We start from the raw sequence: 27,887 nt of genomic DNA, 5'->3' as shown, positions 1-27,887 counted from the left end.
GTGAAGGGCGTCTCTTCACGCGTCTGACATTGCGAGCAGGCACGCGGGATGGGTGACGGCGGCCGCCCTCGTCAACGTCAACGCTTGGGCGGGATCCGCTTCTCTCGGCGCCGCTCGCTGCTTCGCCGCCGCGGTGGCGCACCCCCTCCTCCGGTAGCAGTGGGGGAGTGTGGTAGCACCCCACACGGCCCTCCGCGCCTCTCACCGCGCCTCCTTCGCTCCCCGCCAGGTCCTCTCCCTCCTCGCCGCCGCAGCGCTCGCCGACTCCTATGCCCGCCTCGGGCTGCTCTCGGCAGCAGCTGCGGTCGGCTGGGCCTTGTTCGCCGTCCTAGATGCAGGCTGAAAACACGTCCCTGCCGACCACTCTCCCCCCCCCCCCCCCTCCTTCCCCCCTCCCCACACCCCTTGACGCTGGCGTGCTCAGGTTCGCTGTCAGCCGCGGGGCGGCCGTCGGCCCCGACGCCGCAGCGCTCGGCCCGCTCGCTCTCGACGGGCTCGCCACGGCGAGCGCAGCCGTCGCCGCCGCCGTCGCAGTCTCGATTGCGGTGCGCGGTGCGCAGCATCTCCGCACCACCCCGACGCTCGCCGACATGGTGGAGGAGTAAGGATGGAGCTTGAGAGGTCGTCTCGGCCGAGTAGTGTGTGGAGCCCGCCGCGGTAAGGTACTTACTCAGCATTGCGCCGTGTGTCGGGGGCGAGCGGTCTGTGCTCTGGAATTGTGGAGAAAACTCACTTCGAAAAACCGGGCGAGCGCGCATGACTCAGGTCTCTGGTCCGGCCTCGCTAAGCGGGGGCAGGTCATGCAAAACGGGCCCTGAGTGTGACCGAAACGCGTACACCGGCACATTGTCGGCCGATGCGCGGCTCGCCGCCCACCCCACGCGGTCCCTAGGTGTTATATAGCATAAACACCGTCCGTGCAGGGCTCCTAGGCCATCACTGGGTCCACAGTGGACGGACACACAGCCTCAGCCGGCCCGGCGGGCTCCCGGCCAGAGCCCGTCCGGAGGCCACAAACGGACACTCTACCGACCTTTACACCCCTAGACAACCCACCCCGACTAGCACACGGTGTCGGCCCGACCGCCCTGCGGCCCCAGCTACCAGCTGGCGCCGCTCGGCCCGGCTGGAGGCGACTGGGGCGCCCAAAATCGCGGAACCGGCGACGTCCTCCGGCCAGCAGCCGGATCGGGCGTCCGACCCGCCCCCTCAGCGACCCGAGATGGTCTCCCCGACCCCCGAGGCTTGGCGCACCGCGGGAGGGGGGCAGCCCAGCCACCCCGCACCGCCCAGGCCGCCCTCTCCGAGCCCAGGCGCGCCGTCGAGAGTGCCGACGCGATGTCGACGATTTTGGCCTGCGAGACGGAGGCGAGGAGCGGTGTGAGGGCGCCATGTGCCCGGGCGACGGGCTAAGGGGCCGCTACACGGGCCGCAGAGCTCACCAGCGCCAGCACGGTGGCGCTGGTAGCGATGGCGCTGCTTGCGGCCGCCTTTGGCAGTACCTGGCCGAGGGCTGACTCGCGACGGCGACGGGGCGGCGAGCCGGGTGGCGGGGTGCGGGGAGGAAGGAGGGGACGCGCCGCGAGAGGGGGGGAGGGGCGCTCTCACGCCTGGCTGGCCCGCCCCGGCCCCCACGGGGTCGGGATGGTCGATGATGCTGCTCTAGGCGGTCGTCCCGGGTCGCCAGACCGGTCCTGCGGCGGAGTCGGAGGGTGAGGGGCAGAAGTGGGGAGGCTGACGCCCTTGGGGTAGAACTCAGAGATCTTGCCGCCGCGCAAGGTGTAGTAGATGTTGTCGTCGCGCGCGGCTCGGATGGAGGCCACCTCGTCTCGCCTCGAGAGCGCGGCTCTGTAAGCGTTGACGGCGGCGTCTCGTGCACCGTACCCGCCGGAGCGCTCGGCTTCGGCGAGGTCCGGGCTGCAGGCCACAAGCTTTGACCAGCATTTGAGGAGGGAGATGTAGTAGGCCTCGGCGGGGCCGCGCACGCCCGTGCGGCCCCCACCCGTGTCGTTGGGCACACCGACTTTTGGGACATCGACGATACACCCTGAGAGAGAGAGACACCCTCGAATAAATCTCAGATTTTATTTGCATGACCTGGGGTAAGTTGTGTGGGACCGCTCCACAAACCAGGTTGGTTGGGGTTGGGGTTAGTCTTGTTGTGTCTGTATGCCAGCGTTGCAGAGTTCTGCGCTGGGATCTGGCCCAGCGCCGACAGGTAAGACTCAGCATCGCACGCTGACCCCACCAAATGCCGCCTCAGGGCTCAGGGCGCCAGCCACCTCTTACACGCGGCCCCGGCGCCCTCTCGCGGCAAAAGGGTCGAGCGAGCGGGCAGAGTCGCGCGGTGTCTGCGCACCCGCGTGCCGATGGGCGGCACACGCAACCGAGAGAGGCCCTGTCACGCCGCCAGTAGCGTTCCGCACTCCCCACGCCACCAAATGCCGCCTCAGGGCGCCAGCCACCTCTTACACGCGGCCGGCGCCCTCTCGCGGCAAAAGGGTCGAGCGAGCGGGCTGAGTCGCGCGGTGTCTGCGCACCCGCGTGCCGATGGGCGGCACACGCAGCCGAGAGAGGCCCTGTCACGCCGCCAGTAGCGTTCCGCACTCCCCACGCCACCAAATGCCGCCTCAGGGCGCCAGCCTCCTCTCCCAGCAAGACGCCCCGGGGCACGACGAGCGCGGTGCCGCGTATAGTCTCCCGTTTCCGGTGGCCTCTACCGGGCTCGGTGGACCGGGCAGCGCGCGATGAGAGCATTGCGCCGGCCAAGGCATCGTCGCGGGCCCGTCGCGCGCTCAACCTGGCCAAGAAGAAGGAGGACAACTAGGCACCAGACAACTAGGCGCCTGAGACGGGTCTTCGAGCAGGAACGCAGGCCGTTCATGCTCGCCATCAAAGAGCAGCGTCATCCGGCGGCCGCCTGCACTAGAAGTGATCGGCGCCAGAGCCGGGAGGTGCGCGCGGTCGGTCGCGGGAGAGCGCAATGCGATGGCCTTTTTGAGGACGGCTGTGCGCCCGCCCCCGCGCGGCGTAAGAAGCCGTGTCTGGGGAAGTGAACGCGTCCAGTTGAGTGGTGGGGTGTCGCGTGTGGGTGTTGCTTTATCCTGCGGCAAGACGGACGCGTTTTGACAATCAAAATGTACCTCAAAATTTGCGGCCGCCCCTCGAAATTTGCTGATCAAAATTTGCGGTGGCCCGGATCGAAACCTGTGCTAAAAGGCCAATCGAGGGGTACACTTTTCGATGCGAAACAGGCAGTGAAGAGAGTGCGTGCGAACTGACGTACTTGCGAGATCCGCCCGGACCTTCTCGAGGTCCGCGTCGCGCGCCGCCACCGTCCCCTTCAGCTCCGCCACCTGGTCGAGCGCGTCGCCGAGCAGCCCCTTGGCCACGCCGAGGTCGCGCAGCTGCTCCACGCCACCGCTCGCCCGCACCTCGGCGGCGTTGTCGGCCACGTAGCGGCGGCACTGCGCGAGGAGCCGCCCGTCGCCCGTCGCGTGCGCCGCCTCGAGCAGCGGCACGGCGCTCGCCGGCCCGACGCTCTCCTGCAGCGCCTGCGCGCAGAGCAGCTCGAGGCGCGGCACCTGGTACATCTGCGCCAGCTGCCGCAGGTCGAGCGCGCGCTGCGCCCTGCCGCCCCCCTCCTCGCCGAGGTCGAGCTGGTCGGTGCAGAGGTAGCGGACGAGGGCGGTGAAGGTAGCGAGGTCGGTGTTGCGCACCGTGACCTCGCCGGCGTCGCGCTCCTTCATGCCGATGCCGAACATGGTCCGAAAGAATACCGACCGAATGCAGAGGATGGCCTTTGTGACGCTCTCGAGGCGCTGCTGGTCGTCGCCGACCAGGAAAGTGACCATCCCCTGGGGGAAAGTCGCATCGCCCCACATCTTTGCGAGGTCGGCCACGAGGGTCGAGGGCGACACCACAATCGGCGCGAAGGAGGGAGGCGGAGGAGGCGCCGACACGCAGACCTGGCGGAGGGAGTCGTCTGTGCAAACCAGAATAGCGCTGCCGTCGGTGCTGAGGGCGATGTCGCTTGGGTACTTGAACTGCGCTGCGCCGCCCACGCCATCAGCGCTTCCCTCGGTGCCGCTGCCAGCGACCGTGGTCACAGCGCCAGTCGCCACCTCCACCCGCCGGATCTGCTGGTTGCCGAAGTCCGAAACAAACAGCGCGCCGCCGTCGGCGCTGATGGCGACGCCGAATGGGAAGTAGAACTGCGCCGCGCCGCCCACGCCATCAGCGCCGCCGCTAATGCCACTGCCCGCAAGCGTGGTCACCGCGCACGTCGTCACCTCGACCCGCCGGATCTTGTGGCTGAAGTAGTCCGCCACAAACAGCGCGCTTCCGTCCGGGCTGATGGCGACGCCGCTTGGGTTGTGGAACTGCGCTGCGCCGGCCACGCCATCAGCGCTACCGACGGTACTGCCCGCCACCGTCGTCACAGCGCCCGTCGCCACCTCCACGCGCCGGATCTTGTGGTTGTCAAGGTCCGCAACAAACAGAGCGCTGCCGTCGCGGCTGATGGCGACGTCGTATGGGCAACTGAACCGCGCCGCGCCGCCCACGTCGTCAGCGCTGCCGGTCTCGCCGCTGCCCGCAAGCGTGGTCACCGCGCACGTCGTCACCTCCACCCGCCGGATTTTGTCGTTGAACATGTCTACCACAAACAGCGCGCTGCCGTCCGGGCTAATGGCGATGCCGCGGAGGCCGGCGCCTTCCAGGGTTGCCACGCTGCGCACGCGCCCGGCCGCAGAGACGTGCAGCACTGAGTCAGCAGTGGTGACGTACCAGCCGCCTGCGCGATCGCTCACGACGCCATTCACCTCGAGCGCTGCCAGAGGGCCGTCCTCGCCCTCGAGCGGCAGCGTGGTGACCTGGCCGACGACGCGCGCGCCAAAGAGGGGCGCCTCGAAGCCATCCGCGACCGCCACAGCCTCGTTCTCCGATCCGCCGTCCTCGCCGGCGGTGCGGGCGCGCTTGCGGGCAGCGAATGCCATGCCAAACCAAGGCTGGATTCGGGACATGGGCTTGGTGTGGAGCGTGCTTCGGCCCGTGCGGGGAGACACGTTCGATGCAAAACAGGTAGTGAAGAGATATATCTCGAGCCATTTATGTGTGTCGAAGCGACCTTTTCCTGACATTCTCCTTTCTTTTCTCCCTCTCGCGTTCACACACTCCCTCTCTCGCTTTCGCTAGAGCGTGCGTGCTGCGCTTCGCGATCACGCGCGAGACGGATTAGGGGAGCTCTGTGGTGTTGTACGTCCACGCAGCTCTGTGCGGGCACGCCGGAGGACGCCGCAGCCGGAGTTACTGTGTGTGGAGGGGGGGGGGGGGGGGGCTATTGATTTCGTCACTGCGGTTTGTATTTTTCTAACATTTCTACCCTTATAAGTCTCTCGTGTCCGCGCCGACGCTCTTGGTTTAACCGTAGAACGTCCCAGCTTCAGTCGGCCTCCGTCCACAATCGTCGGCCCGCAGCGACCCGCAGCGATGGATGCCGCCGCCCCCCCGGCCCCTGCGGCTGACGCGCCGATGCACGACCGGCCTCCGTCGGATGGCTCTCCGGCCTCTCCGGCCGCTGACGCGGCCGCCCATGCTGTTGCCGATCCGGTCCCTCTCACGCTCAGCGATATCCGCACAAGCTACGACAACTTCGAGGTCGCCGGCTTTGGCCAGGTGCAGCCCACCACCTGCTTGCCTCCATGTTCACGCTTCGCGCCCCTTCCCCCCCTCTGACGCCGCCGTATGACCGTAGGTGAGGGGCACGACTACCCGCCTGGAAGGCGCTCTCATCAGCAAGTCACCCAGGCACCAACTCCTGGGCGTTTACGCTTGACTACGAAACCATGCAGTGGATGCAGCTCGATCAAAACGGCGACGCCAACAGCTGGTCCCTGGGCGAGTTCCTCGCCCAGGATGAGGTGCGAGTCATGATGCTCGACCCAGCGTGCACCAAGTCGCTCACATTCCGTGAGTTCGTCAACGGGCCGAACACACTCTCCAATTCGACGGCGATCTCGAACTCCGACAACTGGACCGGTGCACCAGCCACGGAGGACGATGGCTCCCTCGACGACATCCCTTCATCGACGGACGCCTTCACCGCCGCCGGCCCTGGGCCATCCAGCGCGGCCTCCGACGGCCTGCACGTGATCGAGCGGGTACAGAAACGGTGGCTGCCGCAGCTCACACCCTAATCGATCTGCCTTAGGCACGGAGCCAACGGAGCCATCGCGCATGCCCGCATCGCGTGCGGCTCCGAGGTCTCCCGCCGAGACCGGCTCGGCGCGGCGCGTGGCCGCACGCCGCCGTTGAAAAGGCGAGATAGGACCGAGGGGAGAGCGCCGGCCACATCGAGCGAGCGCTGACGTGTAAGGTGTCTGTGCTGCTCCGGTGTGTGTGGGATTCTGCCTCCCCCCCATCTGTGCGGCGAGTTGTTTGCGGCGCGATGCCCGATCGTGCGCGATAGCCTCCCATTGTGCGTGGTGTGTCGGTTGTCGGGGTCGTCCGGAGCGTGTGGCGGCGCCGTTGCATGCAGCGACTGCTCCACGTGCCACGACTGCTTTGACTGACGTGACTGACTGATGAGACATGAGTGCTGATGGATGATCTCCGACCAACCCAAAACCAAAATGCAAATGAGTGGCCCACTTTGGCGTGCAGATCCTGCGTCTCTCACTGCCCGAACAACAGAGACGGGTACCGCCGCAGGTCCACACTAGTCTGTCGAGACTCCTCACTCATTCGATGACGAACGTACACGGAGAGAGAGAGAGCTTAACGACACGGGGGAGGGCCGCACGGGCGTACGCGGCCCGGCCGAAGCCTACCACAACTCCCTCCTCAAATGCTGGTCAAAGCTTGTGGCCTGCAGCCCAGACCTCGCCGAAGCCGAGCGCTGCGGCGGGTACGGCGCACGGGACGCCGCCGTCAACTCGTACAGAGCCGCGCTCTCGAGGCGAGACGAGGTGGCCTCCATCCGAGCCGCGCGCGACGACAACATCTACTACACCTTGCGCGGCGGCAAAATCTCTGAGTTCTACCCCAAGGGCGTCAGCCTCCCCACTTCTGAGTCTCTTCCAACACCGGAGTCAGTCATCGATGGCACTTGCAAATCAGGAAGCCCGTACGCGCGGGCGCTTGCTGCCATCGAGACTATCTGGAACTGGTTCGATCTGCAGAAGGAGTGGCGCGCCCTTGACGACTACACAGCAGCCAACTGGCAGCCCGGCGACACCAAGATACGTTACCGCGAGTCCATCCGCTACGTCTCAACTTCGCAGCCTTACGCGGGGCGGTGGCTCGACACCAAACTTGACGGCAGCAACGCCACAACCATTCCAGACGACATATTCATCGGCGAACTTCAGCGCCGAAACGGTCTTCACCTCTCGCAGTGCCGCTCGACTGTCACGCGGGCACTCGAGCTTGGGGACACAGTCGGTGGTGCAAAGGACTACCATGGCGACTGGTTCCTCAACAACGCCGCCCGGCGGCGCCCACACGACGGCGTACTTCGCGCCTGGTACGATTGTGTCGCCGCCGTCTCCATCTCCCGGCCCGTTATGGGAGATGCCGAAAAACCTGAGCTCACCAAACAGTTCAACGAGGGCTACAAAACCGACCTGGCTGAGCCGGGCGCGGCTCCCGGGGGCAAAGACGAGATCAGTGAGGTCAAACTTTGGACCCCCCTCCGGGGTGGCTTGCCCGTTGGGGTCGGCCGCGCCGACACCGGAGGCAACCCCGGCTCCGTTGGAGACAAGTTCGCCTTCGGCAACACCGAAGAGCGCGCCCGCCTTGCAAACATGGGCTGCAAGCAACGCGGGTTCCGTGGTCAACGTGCGTTCGACCACACCACCGGCCAAGGCTACGTCAAGTCGCAGCGTGGCCACTACCATGACGGGATCTTCGGCAAACGAAACAAGTTCAACCTGCTTCTCCACGAGACATTCGGCGGCGGCTTCTCGCCGCCTGCAGTTGCAAAGATCAACCGCCTTGCGCGCAAGGCTCAACGCTCGGGCGTTGACCGCACCGCGTACCCTCCCCACTCCCGCCTCTCATTTGTGTCACACCACGCGGAACGCATCTCCATCGCTTCGGTGAAGGGGGTGAACCGTGCCATCCTCGATCGCCGTGCTAAGCTCGCTTCCGAGCTCTCACGCCGCGCGTAGGGCCCCTAGGGGCCTAGAGAACACAACCCCCTCTCTCTTTTCTCCCAGTAAGCTAAAAGTACGTACACGGATGACCAAACGCGTTGAAACCCCAACCTGTAGATACCGCGCAAACCGCCAAGTTTGCCGGCGTGGCAGACACTGCCGGGGGGCGTGGGCAGAGCACCATACACATGCCAACCCAACCACCGATCGAGCCGCGACTCAATCCGAAGCCGCCCGCCGCAACAGACTCCAGGTCAGTCAAAGCTGTGGCGTTGGCCACCGTTTTGCTGACTGCGATTGGCGCCGCCGCCGCCATCGTGCTTCATTCCGAGCTGCAGAGCATATCAGCGACAATGTCCACGCAGGGCGAGACGCTGCAGCGGCACGAGCGACGCATCAGCCGTATTGGCGAGAAACTGGGAAGCTCGAACCGCTCGCTCAGAACCCTTGTGGATCAGGCTGATACACACGAGCGGATACGGGAGCGGCATGCGGCACGGGAAGCGGAGCAGATAAGAGCCATGCTCCACCAGCTAAGACGCCTCGGCGGGAGGCGCGACATAGTCTTGCGACAGTGCAGCATGCCTCTTATCCGTAGTGTCCTAACTCGACCCTTTGCCTTCTGCGCAGCCTCGAGCTGTTCAACAGCACGTCAGGCGGCGCGGCCCTGGACCAACTTGCGGCAGACGTCAAGAAGGACGTTGCGGCGGGCCTACAGGTTGAGGAGATTGGCGGTCGAGCCGATTTTCATGCCCTCTCGTACCCAAAATTGTGTTTGCAGGCCCTGCGAGCGGCAAACCAGGCGAGAGCCGAGGCGGCAAGGCTGAGCAGGCTAGTGAAGGCCAAGGTGAGTTGAAGAGAGGGAGAGAAGGGAGAGGGGAGGGGCTCTAGCTGACTCCCACGTGCACCTCCCATCAAGGCCGCCGATGGCACTACATCCACCAGTGAGGAGGCTGCGCCAACGATGGCGGGCGGGAAATCACGGGGCGGTTCCAAAGGCGGCGACGAGACGGCGGAGGCTCTGGCGGGGGCGGCGACGGAGAGTGGCGAGGCGAGCGGCGCTGCTGACGACGATCCAGAGGCCGACAAGGGTAGAAAGGGCAAGGGCAAGAAGGGGAGGAAGGGGAGGGGTCGCGGCTGAGCTGAGGCTGAGCAGGGAAACTTCTAGTCGGCCTCTGCACCTCAGCTCTGCAGTCATACGTGAGACGAGGCCCTGCGGACGGGGGGGGACGCTCGAATGTGTTTGCGGCAACGACCTCCTCGCCTTTTATGGCCTGCCCTCGCCGACGCCGTGACGGGAAGAGACGGCATCGGCGTGAGAGAGCCGAGTAGGGACCGGCGCGAGAGCGTCGGCGCAAGACTGAGATACACACACACTTTTACACCGCGCTCCGCGGCGCGCGGGCGCGCACACCGCACACGCTGACGGTATCGGTTTCGGTAAAAAGCCGTCGGCTTTTTTGGATATATACGCTGAGCCATCCGGGGAGCAGCACCCCACCTGCGTCGCCTGCGGAGCTGCGCGCGCGGTGACGCGGTCGCGCGATCCGCGCGCATACAGCATCATGAAAGCACTAAACCATAAGCTTCCCCAAGTGTCACCGGTGTGCGTGACGACGTGGCTGCAACGCAAAGTAAAGGGGACAACCACGCGGCGCGGGAGAGAGGGATAGCAAAAGGGACGGGAGTGGGAGCCCAGGACTCCTGCGGTCCGCGGCATCCCCCTGCGCAATCGGCAACCCACCGCGCGCCAGCAGCTACCCCTCGGTCTCCATGTCGTCGCGCGCCGCGTCGCCCTCGGCGGCGCCGCTCCCCGCCGCGCCCGCCCCTCGCTCCTCCTCGCCCTCGCCCTCTCCCTCGTCCGACGAGCCCGCCTCCTCGTCCTCGTCCTCGTCCTCGTCCTCGTCCTCCTCGGGCACCCCCTCCGCGCCGTTGGTGCGCGCCATGTCCCAGTAGTGCGCGCAGCCACGCTCCGCGAGCATCTTGCGCGCGCCTGGGGGGCGAGATCCGCCGAGATCCGCCGAGATCCGCCGAGATTGAGCCGAGATCCGCATCTCGCGCACCCTCGCTCGAGCGCGCCGCCTCGACGCGAAAGTTCTTGAACTGCGGCTTAACGACGAGCCCCTCCCACACCACCTGGCACACCTGCGGGCGACGGGGCGGGGAAGGGGTCGGAGGTGGGGGGAGGAGCGGCCCTCGAAGACGGGCAGGGGGGGGGAGGTGTGGGAGGAGGAGGAGGGAGGAGGAGGAGGGCGGAGGAGGAGGGAGGAGCAGTTCGGAAGGGTAGGAGGCTTGGCCCTGCGCACCTCCGACTGTGCGCGCCGCCGCGCCTCCTCCTCGTCGTCCTCGTCGTCGTCGTCGTCCGCCGCGCCAAAGTCGGTCCAATCGATGCGGTGCAGCAGCAGCTTGCGGTAGCGCCGCTGCGCCTTCGGTCCGCCTAGCGACACGAGGGAGCAGCACTCTCCGCTCGTCGCACGCTTCACATCGGCGAGGAGGTGTGGGTCCGCGGAGGGTGAGTCAGGTCCCAAGGTGAGGCTAATAGCGTAAGAGCGACTCCGCCTTCGACGACCACCAGGTTGCTAACATCTCCTATCTCCCTCCTATCTCCCCGCCTTCGACGACCACAAGGTTGCACTCGTCAGCGAGCAGCATCAAGCCTACGGTCTCGCGGAGCCTCGCGGATCTCGGCGGATCTCGCGGCCGCTTGTGGACTGCGCGGCGGCCACGCCGGTGAGGTGGTTCTGCTGCGCGTTGATGTCGATCTTGTACAGCTTCTGCTTGTTCGGCACCGTGTGGATGCGGTAGAGCGTCACCGGCGTCCCTCCGCCGCTCGGGTCGTTGAGCATCTTCCGCCGCTTCTTCTCGCGGCGCTGCGCGGGCGTCAGCTTGCGCGCGAGGTTGCGCTCCTGTTCACACGGCGAGCTGTGAAGAGGCGCCGTCCACAGGCCGTCGGCTCGCGCGCACGCTCCGCTCCTCGTGGTTCTTGACGCGCTGCGCCATCTCGGCGCGCACCTGCGAGGGGTTGTGGACTCGGGCGATCAGGCGGAGGCGCTCACCAGTCCTTCACGGCCGCCGCCCTCTCGGCGCGCACCTTGGCCTCGAGGGCGGACGGGTCCGCCACCGCCTCGTTCTTCATCGCTTGCATCAGGTTGGAGATCTTGATCTTCGGCGGCGGAGGCGCCATCAAGCCGCACCGAATCTGGTCCTGCTTCTCCTTCTCCGCGGCGAGCCGCCGCTGCGTGCGCAGCTTCTTCCTCTCCTGCGAACCGGAACCAAGCAGCGCCTCACTCACTACTCATGCGCTACTACTCACTCACTGCTCATGCGCGGTGTGCGCGCGCGGCTGCCTCCGCGCCTTCTTGGTGAGTGGCAGCGGCATCGGCGGCGGCGGCGGCGGCTCGGCAGGCGGATCCACCGGCACCGGATGCTCGACGTAGTGCGTGATGTGCTCGAGGAGCACGCCGTCCTGGAGGCGCGGGCGGTCCGTCGTCAACGCAGAGCTAGCCAGGGCGGTCCTCGAGGGGCGTCCCCCGCCTCGGCGTAGCCGCCCGCCGCGCCGCCCCGCAGCAGCGCCGCGTCCCACCACTCGACGGCGGGCACCTTTAGGTGAGAGGGTGAGGGTGAGGGTGAGGGTGAGGGTGAGGGTGAGGGTGAGGGTGAGGGTGAGGGTGAGGGCTAGTCCCACCCCTCGGCGGCACCTTTTGCAGCTCGAGCTTGAGCGTGGCGGCGGACATCACCGGCGCCGCGAGCCCGTCGGACGGGCGCGCCTCGCTCTGCAGCAGCAGCGGCTGTGCGGCTAGCCTGGGGAGGGGAGCGGGGGGAGGGGGGAGGAGCTGGGGGGGGAGGGGGGAGGGGCAGGGGTGTCGGCGGGAGGAGGGAGGAGGGGAAACAGTGTCAGCGGGGTGGGGAGGGAGGGAGGGGCGGGAGGCGCGTTGGTGAGTGTTTGGCGTGAGGGACGTCTCGGACGCGTCTCTCGCCTGCCCGGCTGCTTGGTCCGCGAGTCGCGAAGCATTTGCTCGACGGCGACCTTGGCGCGCATCTCGTCCGCCTTGCGCGAGAAGGTGCCCTCGGCCACGAAGTTGAGCGCCCGCTTCTTCCTCGCGTCCCGCCCCGCCCCTGGCACCGCCATCCGCGGGTCAAAGTACGGGTTCCGGCTGCCGTCGGCTTTGGACGCGATGTCGGGCACGGCGGCGGAGCCCTCGAGGAGCGGGTTCTTGGGCGCGCTCGTGGTCTGGTTGATGCGCAGCGTCGCGTTCGACCCCGCCCCGCCCGCCTTGATCTCCTTGCCCCGCTCATCGATCAGCCGCCCGCTCGCGTCGAGCGTCACGAGCGACGGCTTCGGAGCGGCCGCGTCGGGCTTGGCGGCGAGGCTCGAGAGGCCGACCTGCACCGCGTGCTGCATCTGGGCGGCGCGCAGCGCCTGCGTCTGCACGTCCGCCTGCGCCTTGGACAGCGCCTCCTGCGCCGCCAGCTTGGCGGCGGCGAGGCCCTGCGACATCGCCGCCGCGGCCGCGCCGTTGGCGACCGCGCCGCCCTCGCCGGGCGTGCTGTCCCAGCGCGAGCGCTTCCTCGGGGGCTCGTCGGCAGCAGGCTCCGGCTCCGGCATCGCGGCAGAGGTGGAGAGGTGAGGGTGAGTGCAGAGTTTTTCTTTTTCATAAAACACCCGGGAGCTTTTTCATAAAAGAACGCTCTTTGCCGATCGGAAGCCATCTACCTACCGAACACCTCTCTTGGCTAGCTTAGAGCCCCCGCCCCCGCCCCCGCCGAGCCCCTGATGGCCTCTAGTGCCATTGCCGGCGCGTTGCTCAACGCCACCTTCGACGAGCGTGGGCTCGCGTCACTCGTGCTACTCGCCACGGCGTCTGTCCTCGATGTCGAGGGCGACGCCTTTGCGCTGAGCCTCAACGGCACTAGCACCATCCTGTCGTCGAGCCTTCCGGTGCCGACCAGGACGTTTGACGCGCACGGGCAGCCGACCTACCGCTATTCCGCGGCGGGCGACCTCACGGTACACGTCGCCTACTCGGTCACGGACGCTTTCGTCAGCAAGCAGCTCACGGTTTCCAGCGCGCGGCACGCCCACAACGTGACAAATGTGACGCTCTTTGCTGGTGCTCGGCTGCTTCTCGACGGTGCCGCGCCCGCCGAGAGTGTAGTCGCTCGCTCGCCCGCGGGCCTCAAGGACTTTGCCCTCTTCGCGCGGTGGTCTACCACCGGCGCGCTGATCACAGCCCGCAACCCTTTCCTCACGGCGACGCCTCACGGCGGCGGAGGCGTCACGCTGAGCTACGAGCCGATGATGCCGGTGGCACCGGCGGCGCCCTTCTCCGCCGACAGAGCGCACATCGGCCTTCACTTGCTCACGCAACGGAAAATGGCCCCTCCCGCGCAACCGCTCGACGAGGCAGAGCACGCAGCGATGCAGCGATGCGTCCGGGCGGCGATCGCAGCGCCGCAACGCGCGAGCTCGGTCAAGATCAACGTCGGCTGGTGCGAGAATGACTTCCAGATCGACATCTCGACGGCAGCAGGCCGCGCCGAGTACAAGCGCATCATCGACCGCGCCGCGTCGCTCGGCATCGAGAGCATCCTCTTCGCGCCTCGCAACTCCGAATCTCGCGAGCATCGGCAACGCACTGAATGTGTGTCAGAACGCCTGAGTTGTCGATAGGCAACTCGGATGTCTCGAGCATCGGCAACGGCACGGACGCTTGGGGCTGGGAGCAGGTCTTCCGGGAGGGGGGGGGCGGTAACGATCCATGAATGATCATCGATTCGTGAGCAGGTCCTGTGGTTCGGGATGGGAGAGCGGCTTCGCATGGGCTTGTGGGCTCCGGGCGACCCGCTGCCGGCCTCGCTCACCGAGATGCTCGACTACTTCCGGCGAGCTTAGCCGAGAAGCGGGAGATCGCACTTGAGACCGCCGGACTGCATTCCAGGTTTCGTAGCGTGCGGCCAGTAAGCCACGAGAGGCGGTCACAAGAGGTGGTCGCGTCAGGCTGCGTGGCGTGCGGCCGGTGGCGTACGTCTACCCGATCCTCGCCTTCCTCGCGGGCACTCTGCCGGGCGGGGCAAGCCCTCCATGGGTCGTCCACGGCACGTACTCCTCCTCCGACCTCGCGACGAAGCGGCTCGGGCTCGGGCCGATGCGGTCGGACCTCGCGTCCCCCGCCCTGCAGCAGTGGCTGCCGAAGACGATGCGCCGCTTCGCTGACCAGACGGGCGCCGGAGGCTTCTCGTTTGACTACACGTACTTCGAGCAGGGATCGCCAGGCGGCAGGCCGTGGAGGAGCCAGTACGCGCAGTGGAGTGGCTGGCGGGCCATCCTTGCGGCGCTGCAGCAGCCGAAGGCGTGCGCGGGCAGGCAGTGCGTCGTGGACAACCGGCAGGCGAACCACGCCTGGGGCCCGTGGATGTGGGCCGAGGGAGGGACGTACGCGGAGCCGCTCCAGTCCGACGAGCAGCCGGGCTCGTGGATGTTTTACGAGGCGGGCCGCGAGTCGGACCGGACCGCCTCGAGCAACAAGACTTTGACAGCGGCTACTTGTTGATAGGCGGACCTCAAGACGGACCGCCTCTCCGCGAACCGGCAGCGCGAGACGGCGGAGCTCGCCTGGTCAGATGATCATCTCGGCTAATCTCGGCTGATCCCGGCTGATCTCAGGCAGCGCGAGACCGCGTGGTCGTACCGCGTGCAGAGCTTCGCACCCGCAGAAGTGCCGCCCCGGCCTCGCGCTCTTGACCATTCATCAATGATGAAAGCATCAACACACTCCCCATGCACAGGTCGTGCCTGGCTTCGCGCTGCACCAGACCGACCGCGACGTGTCGCCGGCGCAGAAGAATGTGACGGCGGGGCCTGGCTGCCCGCGCGGCGGTGGGACGGGGAGGTGCGCAGAGCTGTCGCGCCGGCGCGTGACTTTGACTTGCCCGACTGTCGCCGTGGGTGTGAACGGCGTCTCTTGACGCCGTCGCCGGTGAGCAGGCGCGACTTCGACCTCCTCGGCTACCGCTACTCCCTCCTGTCTGCGGTGGGCACGGGGGGCGCCAACTTGGCGCTCGACATGCTACGCGCGACGAGTCAATTATTAGTTAGTGACTGGTAATCGTGATCGACAGGTGCTCAACATGCTGCCCGCGCGCGACGAGGGCGAGTTCGCCGCTTTCCCGGCGGAGGACGTCGCCTTCTTCCGCCAGTGGCTGGAGTGGGCGGACCGGAGCCGCGACTTGGTCGCCTCCACGCGCGTGCTCCCCTCAACCAGCCGCCCGGCGGCCGGCAGCCTCGACGGGGTGAGCCTGCTGCGGCAGGACGGGAGCTGCACCGGGGCAATCTTTGCCTTCAGCCCGACGGCCACCCCGCTCAACCTCTCCCTGGCGCTGGATGCGTCGCTCGGCTGCTCGCCACCGCACCCCTCCTCCGGTGTCCCGGGGCTGCTGCTGCTGCGCCAGATCGGCAGCTCGGACCGCTCAGAGCCCGCAGGTGGAGGGGGGGGGGGGGGGGTTAGTCAGATCCTATTCATTACTTAATTGTCCGTGAATTCCTCCTCCGGAGCCCGCAGGCGGGTGGGCGCGGCAGCTGCTCCGGGCTGGAGACGCCCTCGCCCTGACGGTGCCGCCCACCACCGCCCTCGCCCTCGAGCTCGAGCCGTTCGACGGCGCGTCGCTGGTTGCGCTCACGCTCGTGTAGGGCTTTCAATCTGCGACGAATGGTTGAGTAATCCTCCTCCCCAATAGGTCGCGCCGCTCGTGCTCGGCGCCGCCGCCGGCGCCGCCTCCCTCTCCGCAGACGGCGCGCTCTCGCTCGACCGCGTGGTGGGCGAGCAGGGAGCGGCGGCAGAGCTCACCGTCCTGCTGCCGCCGCACGGGCCTGGCGCGGTCTCGCGCGCGACGCTCAACGGCAAGGTCGTGCGCTTCGACGCACTACCCCCCCTCGACGGCCGCCCGCCCGCCGTCCGGATCAGAGGCGCGTGGGCGGGGGAGCGGTTTGGCCGCGCGCACGAGATTGTCGCGGCGGGAGGCTTCTCGGGAGGCCGCTGGACGGGGACCTTCTCCGTGCCCGCGGCCGTGCTGGAGCAGCTCGCGGCGAGCGGCCGCTCGTGCCACCCGTCCACCCGAGACGCAGCCGACGTGTGCTCACAGCCCCGGCGGTGTCCTAACAGGCGCGCAACCGGTCGTACGATCTGTCGTACGACCTCGACCCCAACTCCAACGATGAGGCGAACGTGCCGTGGCTCGCGCCGGGGCGGCTGCTGATCTGGGCGAAGCACAAGCCTTGTATATGCTCAAATGGGCCTAGAACACACAGTGAGACACATCCACGACCAGGAGACATACACACACATACCGACGCCCAAAGTGCCCAGAAGGACGTCATTAGTACGAAACCTCGATAGGTACAAGCCGCTGCTCAACGACTCCTTCAACGCGGCGGGCTCCATCGACGGGACGCCTCTGCTGATGCGCAAGGCGTACAACACGATCGCCCCCTCCAGGGCGCGCTTCATCGGCCACTGGGCCGACGTGACACGGCTCATCAAGCCGGGCGTGCAGCAGACGCTCGCGCTGCAGCTGCCTCCGGGCCTGAAGCCGCAGGGCGTCCGCTTCGAGAGTGTCGAGAGTCCTCCCGGACGAGTTTACGACTCCAAGTGTTGATTGCAGGCGTCCACTTCGAGAATGTCGAGTCGCTCCTCTCCGACGAGGCCGCGCTGCTCCAGGGCACAGAGGAGCTGCCCCACCTCCGCACCCCGCGCGGCGTCGAGGAGGCCACGTGACTGGGCTCTCTCGCGGGGGGTGGCGCATCTTGGCGCGCACGGCGCAGGCCGCACACCCGCACAGACGCGCGGCGGCCTGCGACGTCCGACGACGGGCCGTCGTCGAACCCTCAGACCATCTCATGCGTCCGACGCGCGGGGCGGTGTTAATAAAATTGTGTCGTACTGTACAGGAGTCTAGATGTTCTCGCGTATGAGACCCTGTGAGTTATTTTTGGCAGCCGACCGGTCTCAAAAGTATGCGCGACGGTTATCGGTGTTATACGCAACCGGGCGAGAGCTACCGGTGCCGGTGCCGGTGTTGCATGCCACGTGCGTTCGAATGCGGTCTGCTAGCTGGTCAGAGATAGCAGGTACAAGAGCAGGCCCAAGATTACGGCGGTGGCGCCAGCGCTGATTGCAAAGGCGCTCCGGGCGATGCCAAAGGGCAGGAAGGGCAGGAAGATTTGTGATGTCTCGCCCGGAACCACGGGCATCGGGTACAACTTCTCGTCCGGAATCAGTGCTGCTGGAGGCGGCGGTCCCGGGCTGGCAGGAGCAGACGCCGGCGGCACGCTGGCGGCATTGACACCCATGCGCGCCAGTGCCTCCTGTCCCTCTGGCGAGTCGAGAGGGATGGGCGATTTCATTCCCGCAAAGACGTCGTCGGCGTTAGCTGTCGGAGGCCCGGGCGGCGCGGCCCCCTCACTCTGCAGACGCGCGAGAGCGGCCTGTCCCTCCGGCGACTCGAGAGGCACCGGCGATTTCATGCCCGCAAACAACTCGTCGGAGTTTGCGGTCGGTGGCCCCGGCGGTGCGGCCGCAACGATGAGCGAGCGAGCCGATGAGGGCCAGCCAGGTCGGCTGATCACCACTGCTGCAAGCTGGTAGGTGGCACTGGTGGTGATGAAGACGAGCATCTAAATGGCGACGCCTCGATGGCGCCGCCTCGCGCTCGTTCACAGCCTTGTTATTGAGAAGAAAATACCTCTTATGGCGCTGTGCGCTGGCCTGTGAGAGGTTGAGGTGCGAGCCCTGGAGACCCTGGGGATGGGGGGGGGACTACCCGCGGGCTTAGAAGGCCCGCGCGCAGGGGGGTGGGGCATTGAGACCGGTCATGAATGAGTGCGCGACACGCATGTTGCGAGCAGCGTTGTTGATGTTTTGCGCATCGCCACTGACGGCGGCGCGCGAGAGCTGTTGCGAGTGGTGTTGGGCGAAGCCCCGGGCGCTGCCGGAGGCTGTGCCGTAGTCGGTGCGGTCGACGGCGTTCACAGCCTTGTTATTGAGAAGAAAATACCTCCTATATGGCGCTGTGCGCTGGCCTGTGAGAGGTTGAGGTGTTCACACAGCCTTGTGACATGTGTAGGAATGTTCCTATGCACATGTACGAGAAGAAAATACGTCCTATGGCGCTATGCGCTGGTCTGTGAGAGGTTGAGGTGCGAGCCCTGGAGGCCCTGGGGATGGGGGGAGACTACCCGCGGGCCTAGAAGGCCCGCGCGCAAGGGGGTGGGACATTCACACAAAAACACAACCCCGGACCCAAGACGCACAAGCTCAGACAGTCGAGAAAGGGATGGACAGCAACGACAGTCAGAAGTCGTTCACAGCCGGGACGGGCGCCCGTTATGTGGTTTTTCCTTTTGAGGCTTTTCCGTGATTTTTTCCATCAGCATTTCATAAGAACTCCCTTCGACATTTTTTTCTTTCCGAGGGCTCGCATCCTTTTGTATGAGCTTGGTCAGCCACGTTGCGCGTCTATGTCAACAACGCGGACAGCAAGAAAGAATGAGGAGTGCATGGAGATTTGAGGTGCTGTACACCAGTACCGGCGCTGGAGGTGGCGAGGGCGGCGCTACCCCTGTGTAGACTTCTCATGGATGCGAGAGAAAGTGGAGGACGCCCCGGGCTCCGTCTCTTATCAAAACACACAATGGTTCTCGCGATCGATAAGTGAGTGTGCAGGGTCACTCCATCCAACCTGACTGCAGCTGCTGAATCAACCCGCCTTCCAGAACGCAGAAGTGTTTACAACCTGCACACGTAATGTCTCCCCGCGTTTGGGGATGACACGTGCGAGAAAGAAAGCTAGTCGGCGCGCGACCAAGCCCCACAAAGAGATCCCTCATGAGATCCCTGCACAATCAACGAGACCGCACATGCGACAAACAAAACACAAGCGACACACAAGCGAGGCTCTCGAGTTTGCGCACAACCGCATCCGCAAGTCCTTTGAGAGCATTGCTCGCGCCGACGCCTCGCCCCAGGCGCTCCGCGACCTCGCGTGGCTCCAGGCGCAGCTGCCGACCGAGATGGGCGGGTGCAACATCGACACCGCCTTCTCGCGAGCCGACAGCGACTTCTCCATGTCGCTCCTCAAGAACTGGCGCACCCTCGTCGCCCACAACCCCGACTTCGCCCTCGACGAGGGAGGTGCGTCCAAGTACCCAACCATCGCCGCAGCTATCGCCACCTACGAGTCCGCCCTCTCGGACTGGAAGGAGGTGTGCGAGAAGCGCGCCGCCCGCGACAAAAACAAGTACTACACCGTCCGCGGCGGCTACCTGACTGAGTTCTACCCCAAGAGCGTCCCGCTCCCCGAGCCCGAGTCCCTTCCAGCTACCGACGCGATTCTCAATGGCACTTGCAAATCCACGTACCCGCGGCCGCGGGCGCTCGCTGCCATCAAGAATCACAAGCACCAGGAGCTCGTCAAGGCGCGGGATGTGCACGTCAAGAACAACCCATCCCTCGGAGACAGCGCCGTCAACAACCGCGAAGCCGCGCGCTTCGTCTCCGCCTCAACGCCTTTCGCCGGCAAGGCCTTCGATGTCCGTGTCGACGGTACGTACGCCACCGCCCTCTCCTCCGACACCCTCCAGGACGAGCTCCAGCGAAAGCTCGGCCTTTGGCTCTCCGCGGCGCTTCCCACCCTTCGGGTCGCGCTCGAGCGGGGCATGCCAGTCGATTTCTTCGGCGACTACCTTTACAACAAGGCCCACCACCGGCGGCCCCACGACGGCGTCCTCGCCGCCTGGGCGGACGCGATGCGCGCCCCGGCCAACGCGCCGGTCGTGCACGGCGACAAGGAGAAACCAGAGCTCACCCGGCAGTACAACGAGGGGTACAAGGTCGACCTCGCGGAACCCCACGCTGGCCCGGGAGGGTGCGATGACGTGAATGAAATCAAGCTCTGGACGCCCCTCCTCAAGACCTCCTCGCCGGGCGTTGGCAACGCCTCGAGTGGCGGCACGCCCGCCTCCGTTGGCCACTCCTACGCCTTTGGCAACACCGAAGAGAAGGCCCGCCGCCTAAACATGGGCTGCAAGGCGCGCGGGCAGCCCGGCCAACCCTTCTCCCACAAGACCGGCCACGGCTACGTCAAGGCGCATCGCGGTTTCTACCACGACGCGATCTTTGTCAAGCGCAACAACTTCAACCTGCTGCTCCACGAGACGTTCGGCGGCGGCTTCTCGCCCACCGCTGTTCTCAAGCTGCGCCGCCTCGCGCGCAAAGTCGCGCGCGGCAGCGTTGACCGCACGGCCTACTCGCCCAAGTACTCGCTCTCTTTTATGTCCCACCATGCAGAGCGCATCTCTCTCTCTGTTGTGCGAGGCGTGAACCGCGCCATTCGCTCTCACCTGGCAACCCTGTCTGCACGTCTCGCGCGCGCGTGAACAGGGCTCCAGGCCCCAAATGACATGTGAGTGTTAGAGTTGTTTGGTATTGCTAAAAATCTCTCACACATGCGGGACCGCTCCCCGTGCGCGGGGTGGGACATGCACATGCACAGTCGTCGACAAAGAGGAATCAACGTTTCCCAGGGATCTTTTCCTGGCCTGTGTGGGCCAGCGCGCAGCGCACCCTTTGTAGTTTCTTCTCACCGCCGGATTTTTTAAATCGGCGCTCAGAGCGTGCCGATCGGCGCCTCGCAGGGACTCCGTCTGCGGTCAACCTCTTCCTCGCCACGATGAAAATCCTCCTCGACGACGTCGACATCGACGCGCTTCTTGATGCGGCGCGCGCCTTCTGCGAGAGCGGCGACTTGGACATGAGCTGCATCTCCGTGCACCCGCGCGAGCTCGCAGCACTGCTGCTTCCGCGCACCGAGCGCACCGTCAATGACTTCCTCGCCGTCGGTCTCGTCACTCGCTACGGCTCGATGCTCAAGCTGGCGCCATCGGTGGTGCGTGCAGTCATCGAGGGCCACGAAAATCTCGCCGCTGCTTACTCGATGGGGGCCACGCTGTCCAATAACGACCCGCAGCGGCAGGCCCCTCCATCGCCTCGTGTTCCGGCCGACAAGGTCGCGCGGGCCGGGACGCCCTCCATCACCGCGTGGTCGATCGAGCAGGTCCACTACGCGGGTGAGCTCCGGGTGTGCCTCGCGGGCACGTTCCGCTCCGGCCCTTTCGACCGTGGCGAGTACAAGCGCACCTCGGCGCTCGTCCGAGTGGACCATCGACGCGTTTTCACGCGCAACTCCACCTACCTCCTCTCCACGCCCTCGCACACCGCCGAGCAGGCCGTTCTCAAGCTCTCGGGGTTGGCCACCTTCTCCCAGGACGACCCACTCCGGAATGTGCCCCTCTCGTCGCCTCTTCCGCTCCCGCCGCCCGCTGGCCCGCCGCCTCCGCTGCCAGTCGCCGCCCAGGCCGCACCCACGATGGCCCCATCGGAGGACCTTGCGATGCTGCGCAGACCATTCTCGTTGCCTCGTCGGGTGGCATCGACGCAGTCCGGTGGAGATGGAGAGCCCCTTGCAGCCAAGTGGTCTCTGCTGGCTCATACACGAGTGAGCACATCAGTGGCTCCGCTAATAGGCACGGCCTCCCCCCCCTCGGCCGACGAGCGCATCATCGGGCTCGCTCGCTCAGAGCCCTCCATCGCCCAGCTCATGCGAGCGCCACCGCTGCCGCGGCCGGCGGTGCCGATGCAGGTCGAGGAGAAACCAAGCGCGATCAAGCCGACAGAAGACGAGTTCAAGCAAGTCCACGAGGAGATGGTCTCGCTTTCAGCAAGTGCCGTCGCTCCGCAGCCACACGCCAAGGAAGCGCTGCAGCAGCTCGACGACACTGGGTCGCTGTCCCGCCCTCTGCTTCAGCCGGACCCCCCATCGCCTCCCCTGCCAGCCGAGCGGGCCGCGCAAGACAAGCGAGATGAGGAGGCGGCTGTGGAGGCTGCGGCGGAGGCGGAGCGGGTACGGCAGGAAGAAGCGGCGCGGCGCAAGGCAGCGGGGGAGGCTGCTGCGGCAGCGGAGGCGGAGGCGGAGGCGGAGGCGGCGGCAGAGGCGGCGGAAGAGGCGGCGGAAGAGGCAGAGGCAGAGGCAGAGGCTGTGGAGAAGGAGGCTGAGGCAGCCGAGGCTGTGGTGGCGCGGCAAGCTGAGGCAGCCCACGTGGAGGAGGCGTCGCTCTCGAAGGAGGCTCCGTCCGTTGTCGCGCCTGCGGCACAGCCGCCCGTCCTTGTCGACGGCCCCCCGTTTGCGGCGAGCGCGACGATCCGGCCGCAGCCCATCACGAAGGCTGTGAAACACGCGCTGCAGCAGTCGGTGGACGTCACGGCGTCACCCTTCTACTCTTTGCCGGTGCCGCCGCAGTTGCCCGTGCCGGAGGCCGCGGCGGCGGCCACTTTCGTGGACGTGGTGACGACCGATCCGACTGCGGCTGCGGCTGCGGCCGCCGCCGCCGAGGCAGATGCGACTCGCGAGGCTGCCGAGCAGGCGCCGGAGAGTGCTGCGGAAGCGGCGGCGCCGCCGCCAGGAGAGGAAGACGGCGGCGGAGAGGCTGACGCGAGCTTTGGCATGCCCGAGGAGAGCAAGTCGCTTGAGCTCTTTCTCGCGTACCCCGCGGAACTTGCGCCGGATGCGGCCGCCGCGGCTGCGCAGGAGCCTACTCCCGTGAGTGCTCCTGCACCACTCGCCCTCGATGCCGCGCCCCCGAGCCTCGCGGAGCATGACATCCCGTCCGTGGCGTTGCCTCCACCGATGCCGCGGCCGACCACACCCGAGCAAATTGCCCTGGCGAATGAAGCCCTGCGGAGCAGCTCGCCACGTACAGGCGGCGACGCCCCCAAGCGCGCGGTCACCATTTTTGGCGCGATCCCGCCAGCGCCCTCGCTGGCCGAGGACACGGAGATGGGGACGGCGGGGGCAATCTCCATCTGTGCTGCAGCCCAAGAGCCCACACACTCGGACCGCTCCAATGATGCATCATAGGTCGAGCCTGCAGAGCCTGTGGCTGCGATTGATACGGCGGCCGCTCGCCCAGCTCTCTCCGCCGAGACGCTGCTCGTCGACATGGACGAGGTGGCGTCGCCGTCCTCGGGCCCGTTGAGTGCCGCTGTCGTGGAGGGCGCTGGCAACCCCAACGATCCAAGCAGCTGCAAGTCGGGCACCCAGGCGTCGCTGGATGCGGGTGGGGGCGATGAGGCCACCTCCGAGCGCGCTCGCAAGGACCCGGTCGGGTCGCCCACGGTTGTGGAGGCGAAGGCGCTGTGTGCCAACAAGCGCAAGGCAGACGCCGAGGCCGCCGCCGAGGAGCGGTCGCCGGCTAAGTTGCCCAAGAGCGACGAGGTTGCGCTCCTAGCTGCCCGGCCCGCAGAGCCCTGAGAGGCCTTCTCTACACGTTGCGAGCAACTGCCGCTTTAGGCGCTCCTGAACGAGAACGAGGCGGGCAACAGTGGCGCCGCTGCCTGAGCGCTAGCCTGCTGCAGGCCAGCATGTGGGTTGTGCGCACAGAGCTGCGAATCGAGCACCGGGATGGGAGAGCGGGTGGGGGCATCGGCCGGCAACTTCGAACTTGTTGGCTCATCGTTTGCGCGGCGGATCTTCTCGGCGGGATGCCGTGCTGGAAAGAGACTCGATGCCGACATGTCGTGTTCCGACAACATGAGACGTCTGAGTGAGTGTCAGGTGTCACGCACACCTCTCGCGAATTCACAGCTGTCACAGGGCGCGCGGGGTTCCAGTAGAGGAAAACGGAAGATTAAGCCAGCTTCAACGGCCGACGGGGCGTGTTTGTGTGGCGCGCGCGTGCCTGAAGTGTTCCGGAACTGGCCCGAGCACAGCAGGTCCACCGTATGCACGCGTCTTTGAAGCACCGGGGCGAGGGCGCGGCCGCTCCAGCTCCCAAGCGTGCCAAGAGCTCCGGCGATGCCGCGTCGTCGGCCGACATCTGCCGGTGGAGTGGGCTGCACTAATCGTTGCTGCAGCGCCAGCGCACCGACCAGGCCCAGCGCGACGCCGGCATGACTGCCTGCTGGAGAGCGGGAGCAGCTGCGGGCGGCGATCGCGGCGCTGGCGGCGAAGCTAGGGCGATGAGTATGTAGTCTCCCACTTCGCTAGAGGTGCGGCCTCCGCATGTCCTCATTCTCTTTCAGTGTATGTAGCTCTTACGAACATACTCTCAGTACCCGAGGGTGAACTGCTGACAGGGTTTGCGATGAGGAGCGATCCGAACGTGGTATTCGGGTGATCAGATCACTAGCTATTCTCTTGCCCAAAAATTTCTTTTTTTCGAAACGAAGGCCGCCCGCCGGCCCAGCTGGCCCGAAACCGGCTATGAAAGGGGCTTTGGCGGCCCCGATGGCACGGCTCGTCTCCTTGCGGCCCTCGCCACTCCGACTGACACGCCATCTCTCATCGCAGCCTTCGCTCCGGCTGGCGCGCTGCTTCTCCACGCAGCCCTCTATAGCGCCGGTCGACAACTCCGTCACGCCTGCCGAGATCCGCGCCTCTGCCGACCGGATGCTCGACTATTACTGCGCGTTGCAGCGCCCCGACGGCGGCCTCGACGGTCTCGACGACGCCTGTCACTACTGCAAGCTTCCCAACGCGCTCGTCTGGGGCGGACGACCCGCTCAGGCGGACGCGATGCTCGACTTCTGCGTGAGCCGCTTCCTCCGGCCAAATGGCGACTTCACAAACGAGCCGGCTCCAAGCCATTACGCGCCTGCTCAAAAGTCGCTCCACTGGGAGTTCAACGACTTTTACGCGTACTTGAACCAGTGGTGGATCACCGCCGGCGTGCGCCTCTCGCGCAACGACTTTGTGGGCCGAGCCTTCGAGTACGTCGACCGTCACTGGTATAATGCGGCGACGCACGCGGGCATCCTGCAGGAGCCGCTCGACATGCGGTACGAGAACTGCATCTTCACGTCCGCTCACCTCGGCACCAGATTACTGGAGACCACCCGCGATTACCCAAGATCACATGAGATCACATGAGATCGCCCGAGGTTAGGCTTCACGATGCTGCACGTGGGCGAGCACGAGCGTGCGCGCCTCATCGGCAGACTCGTCAAAGGGTGGTGGCTTGCTTGCTTGCATGGTTATGACTCTGTGATCTCACTGCGTAGGTGACACGATCGTCAAGATGGTGGCCAAGCAGCCGCACATGCACTCTCCGGCGCTGACGTACTACAACCGCTTCGACGACAACTTCGCGCTCCTCACTTCCTTCTCGCCCGACGACCCCGGCGCCGAGCCCGCCGCGCAGGGGCTTGCCAGCGTACGCACGACCCCAGGCGGATTGGTTGGACTGATCAGGCGTCAAGCTCGCCGCGATCGTCGACGGCACCAAAACCCGACCAGTGCGGATCAATCATGAACTCACTCGTGAGCATCTATTGTTATTGTTCTCAAGGCACCAAGCCGGACCAGTGCTGGTGGTCCCTCGGCTACCCCGTCGCTTTCCTCGCCCACCTGCACAGCCGCACCGGCGAGCCGTCCTACCTGCAGGCCCGCCCGCGCGCCACCTTGGGCCTCGCATCGGATTGCGACGCCACATGCTCCGCCGGACTCACAGGAGGTGGAGAGATGCGAAGGGGGCGGCCCTCGCCCTCGCCCGACCCCGCCGTGTGTGTGTGTGTGTGTGTGTGTGTGTGTGTGTGTGTGTGTGTGTGTGTGTGTGTGTGTGTGTGTGTGTGTGTGTGTGTGTGTGTGTGTGTGTGTGTGTGTGTGTGTGTGTGTGTGTGTGACGAGAGACCCTTCCCCTTCGCCGTGCCTCGCATGCAGACGGCGGAGGCGATCCTCGAGTTTGTGGGGCGCTGCCACGAGGACAGCAGGAGCAGCATCATCGCGCACAAGATCATGTGGGGCGCCTCGCTCGTGGGCAGCCTGGCCGGGCAGGCCAGAGTACTCATGCATTCGGTGCGATCAATCGTGCGGTGGAATCGCCGATAGGCAACCTCACCGGCAAGCCAGCGTACTGGGAGCTCGTCCGCTCGATCGCGGGGCACATCATCCGTGTGGGGCAGGCGGGGCGTGAGCTCGGGCAATCTCGGGCAATCTCGGGCAATCTCGGATGACCTCGCACGATCTCGGGGCAGGCGGAGGACGGGCGGGTGCTGCACTGGGGATGGGAGCGCGGCACGCCGTATGGCGAGGCGCAGGTGGTCGACCAGACTTGCGAGATCGCGTACTGGTTCTACGTCGTCGCACGGCAGATGGAGAAGGCGCAGGCGGGCGGGAGGTACTCGTGAGAGAGCGCGACAGCCGCGAAATGCTGGTGGTGCTGCCCAAGAAGGTCAACTCATGAGGCGTGAACCGTGGTCGCGGCTCGCGGGAGTGATAGGTGCGGGAGGCGCGGGACCGGGCGGGACCGCCCCGGGACGCGGGAGCGGGCACACCCGGGTTCGAGTTTCGAGAGGCTGGGTCCTGGGAGAGGCAGAGGGTCGCTCAGCTTGTGTTGTGATTGTGTGACGTGTGAGCTCGAGATATCGTTTGAGGATGAGGTTTTTTATTTGTACATCCATGTTGCACATGTGTGGAACCGGGGGGGGGGGGGGGGGTGCCTTCCCCGGTGCCCCGGTAGGCGGGGGTGTGTGCCCAGCCCCACGGGTCCTCCCGCGGGTCCCCCGCCCACCCCCGCAAAGGGGGCAGCCCGCAACCCGGAGGGGCAGCCCGCGCCACTCGCACCGTTTTGTCGGGATCACTCCACCAAGAAGCCCTGCCCGCCGTCCCGCGACTTGGCGCCCTCCCCTCCGACCGTGAAGCCGGTGTCTTGCGAAGACGAGGAGGAAATCGTCGCGCCGTGTGCGAGGATGGTGCTCGCCTATTCACGGCTCGCCGCGTGTGAAGAGACGCCGTTCACACACACGCCCAGGAGGCGCACAGCCCGGCGGAGGGGGGCGTGAGGTCGCCTCGCTCCACGCCGCCTAAAGGCAGGGCAAGAAGCAGGTATCTGATAGACACCCTCACGAGGTGGTGGGGCAGGGGGGGGGGGGGGAGGGGGTGCATATCAGCTGGGTCGGACACGAGCGTGGCATCTCGCTCCATCTCGCTCCATCTCGCTCCATCTCGCTCCATCTCGCTCCATCTCGCGGCATCTCGCGGCATCTCGCGGCATCTCGCGGCGCCTCGAGGGCCCGATCCCTCCCGCCTCCGCCCTCCTCGTCTTGGGGGGACGCCAAGTCAACCGCCGTGTGCCAGTCGTCGTCGTCTAATGATCATAATTCATGAGACTGATTACTCTGTCGCCGTGTCTGAGGTGCCAGCCCGCCGCGGTGCAAAAAGGGGGGGGGGGGAGAGAGAGAGAGAGAGAGAGAGAGAGAAAAAGGGAGGGAGGGAGGGAGGGAGGGAGGGAGAGAGAAAGAGAGAGAGAGAGAGAGAGAGAGAGAGAGAGAGAGGGCCGGGGGGGCGGGGGGCAAAAAGCCTATGCCCCAAAGCGGGTCGATCGTCGGGAGCAGCTTACTTTTGTCCCACAGGGCGTCCGCGGCGCGGGGGGGCGCCTCTCCTGTTGCCGGTGGGGGGGGGGGGGGGGGGAGCAAAGCCAAAACGGTGAAGTAAAATTTTCCCCACCCTTGTGTTTGGTTTTTAACAAGGGGGGGGTTGGGGGTACATTAAATTGCCAGGGGGCCCCGCCCTTTTTTTTTCAAAAAAGGAGATGGTTTTTTCGGGGGGGGGGGTCCATTTATTTTTTGTGGGTGGGGCGTGTTTAAGGGGGGGGAGATTTAGAGAAGGTTTTGGGGGCCCCCCCCC

General features: G+C 66.1%; 4 protein-coding genes across 4 annotated transcripts; 2 read left to right on the top strand and 2 right to left on the bottom strand.

Moving 5' to 3' along the window:
• Positions 1–3,323: 3,323 nt before the first annotated feature.
• EMIHUDRAFT_360801 (hypothetical protein) lies at positions 3,324–3,923 on the bottom strand (the record flags this gene model as incomplete). The annotated part of the gene is made up of 1 exon (XM_005793270.1): positions 3,324–3,923. A coding segment is annotated over one exon (435 nt), but the record flags the coding sequence as incomplete, so codon positions are not given.
• Positions 3,924–5,532: 1,609 nt separating this feature from the next.
• Positions 5,533–6,197, top strand: EMIHUDRAFT_222298 (hypothetical protein; the record flags this gene model as incomplete). Its single annotated transcript, XM_005793269.1, has 2 exons — positions 5,533–5,676; positions 5,784–6,197. The coding sequence occupies 2 exons, from the start codon at positions 5,533–5,535 to the stop codon at positions 6,195–6,197; spliced, it is 558 nt and encodes a 185-aa protein (XP_005793326.1).
• Positions 6,198–9,690: 3,493 nt separating this feature from the next.
• On the bottom strand, positions 9,691–12,767 carry EMIHUDRAFT_466422 (hypothetical protein). Its single transcript, XM_005793268.1, has 9 exons — positions 12,134–12,767; positions 11,855–11,957; positions 11,578–11,622; positions 11,248–11,415; positions 11,121–11,168; positions 10,883–11,062; positions 10,463–10,582; positions 10,220–10,301; positions 9,691–10,149 (listed from the first exon to the last, which is right to left on the bottom strand). The coding sequence occupies exons 1-9, from the start codon at positions 12,760–12,762 to the stop codon at positions 9,914–9,916; spliced, it is 1,611 nt and encodes a 536-aa protein (XP_005793325.1). The 5' UTR covers positions 12,763–12,767; the 3' UTR covers positions 9,691–9,913.
• An 8,112-nt stretch (positions 12,768–20,879) lies between these two features.
• EMIHUDRAFT_108303 (hypothetical protein) lies at positions 20,880–26,389 on the top strand (the record flags this gene model as incomplete). The annotated part of the gene is made up of 7 exons (XM_005793267.1): positions 20,880–21,276; positions 21,733–22,805; positions 23,124–23,480; positions 24,555–25,063; positions 25,145–25,182; positions 25,265–25,416; positions 26,237–26,389. 7 exons carry the CDS (start codon positions 20,880–20,882, stop codon positions 26,387–26,389), a joined length of 2,679 nt encoding a protein of 892 aa, XP_005793324.1.
• Between the last annotated feature and the right edge of the window lie 1,498 nt (positions 26,390–27,887).

Source organism: Emiliania huxleyi, assembly GCF_000372725.1.
Source record: "Emiliania huxleyi CCMP1516 unplaced genomic scaffold EMIHUscaffold_102, whole genome shotgun sequence".
Taxonomy (NCBI): Eukaryota; Haptophyta; order Isochrysidales; family Noelaerhabdaceae; genus Emiliania; species Emiliania huxleyi.
Note: the sequence above shows the minus strand (reverse complement) of the source record. Positions and strands in the feature narration are given on the sequence as shown.

Bases quoted from the DNA above. Each gene is read 5' to 3' on its own strand.
- EMIHUDRAFT_466422 (XM_005793268.1), bottom strand. From the start codon at position 12,762: ATGCCGGAGCCGGAGCCTGCTGCCGACGAGCCCCCGAGGAAGCGCTCG. The intron at 11,416-11,577 runs GTGCCGGTGGAT...TCCGGTTCGCAG, and splicing joins CGCACTACGTCGAGCATCCG to GAGAGGAAGAAGCTGCGCAC. The intron at 10,583-10,882 runs GTGGCCGCCGCG...GGCGGACCGAAG, and splicing joins AGCAGAACCACCTCACCGGC to GCGCAGCGGCGCTACCGCAA.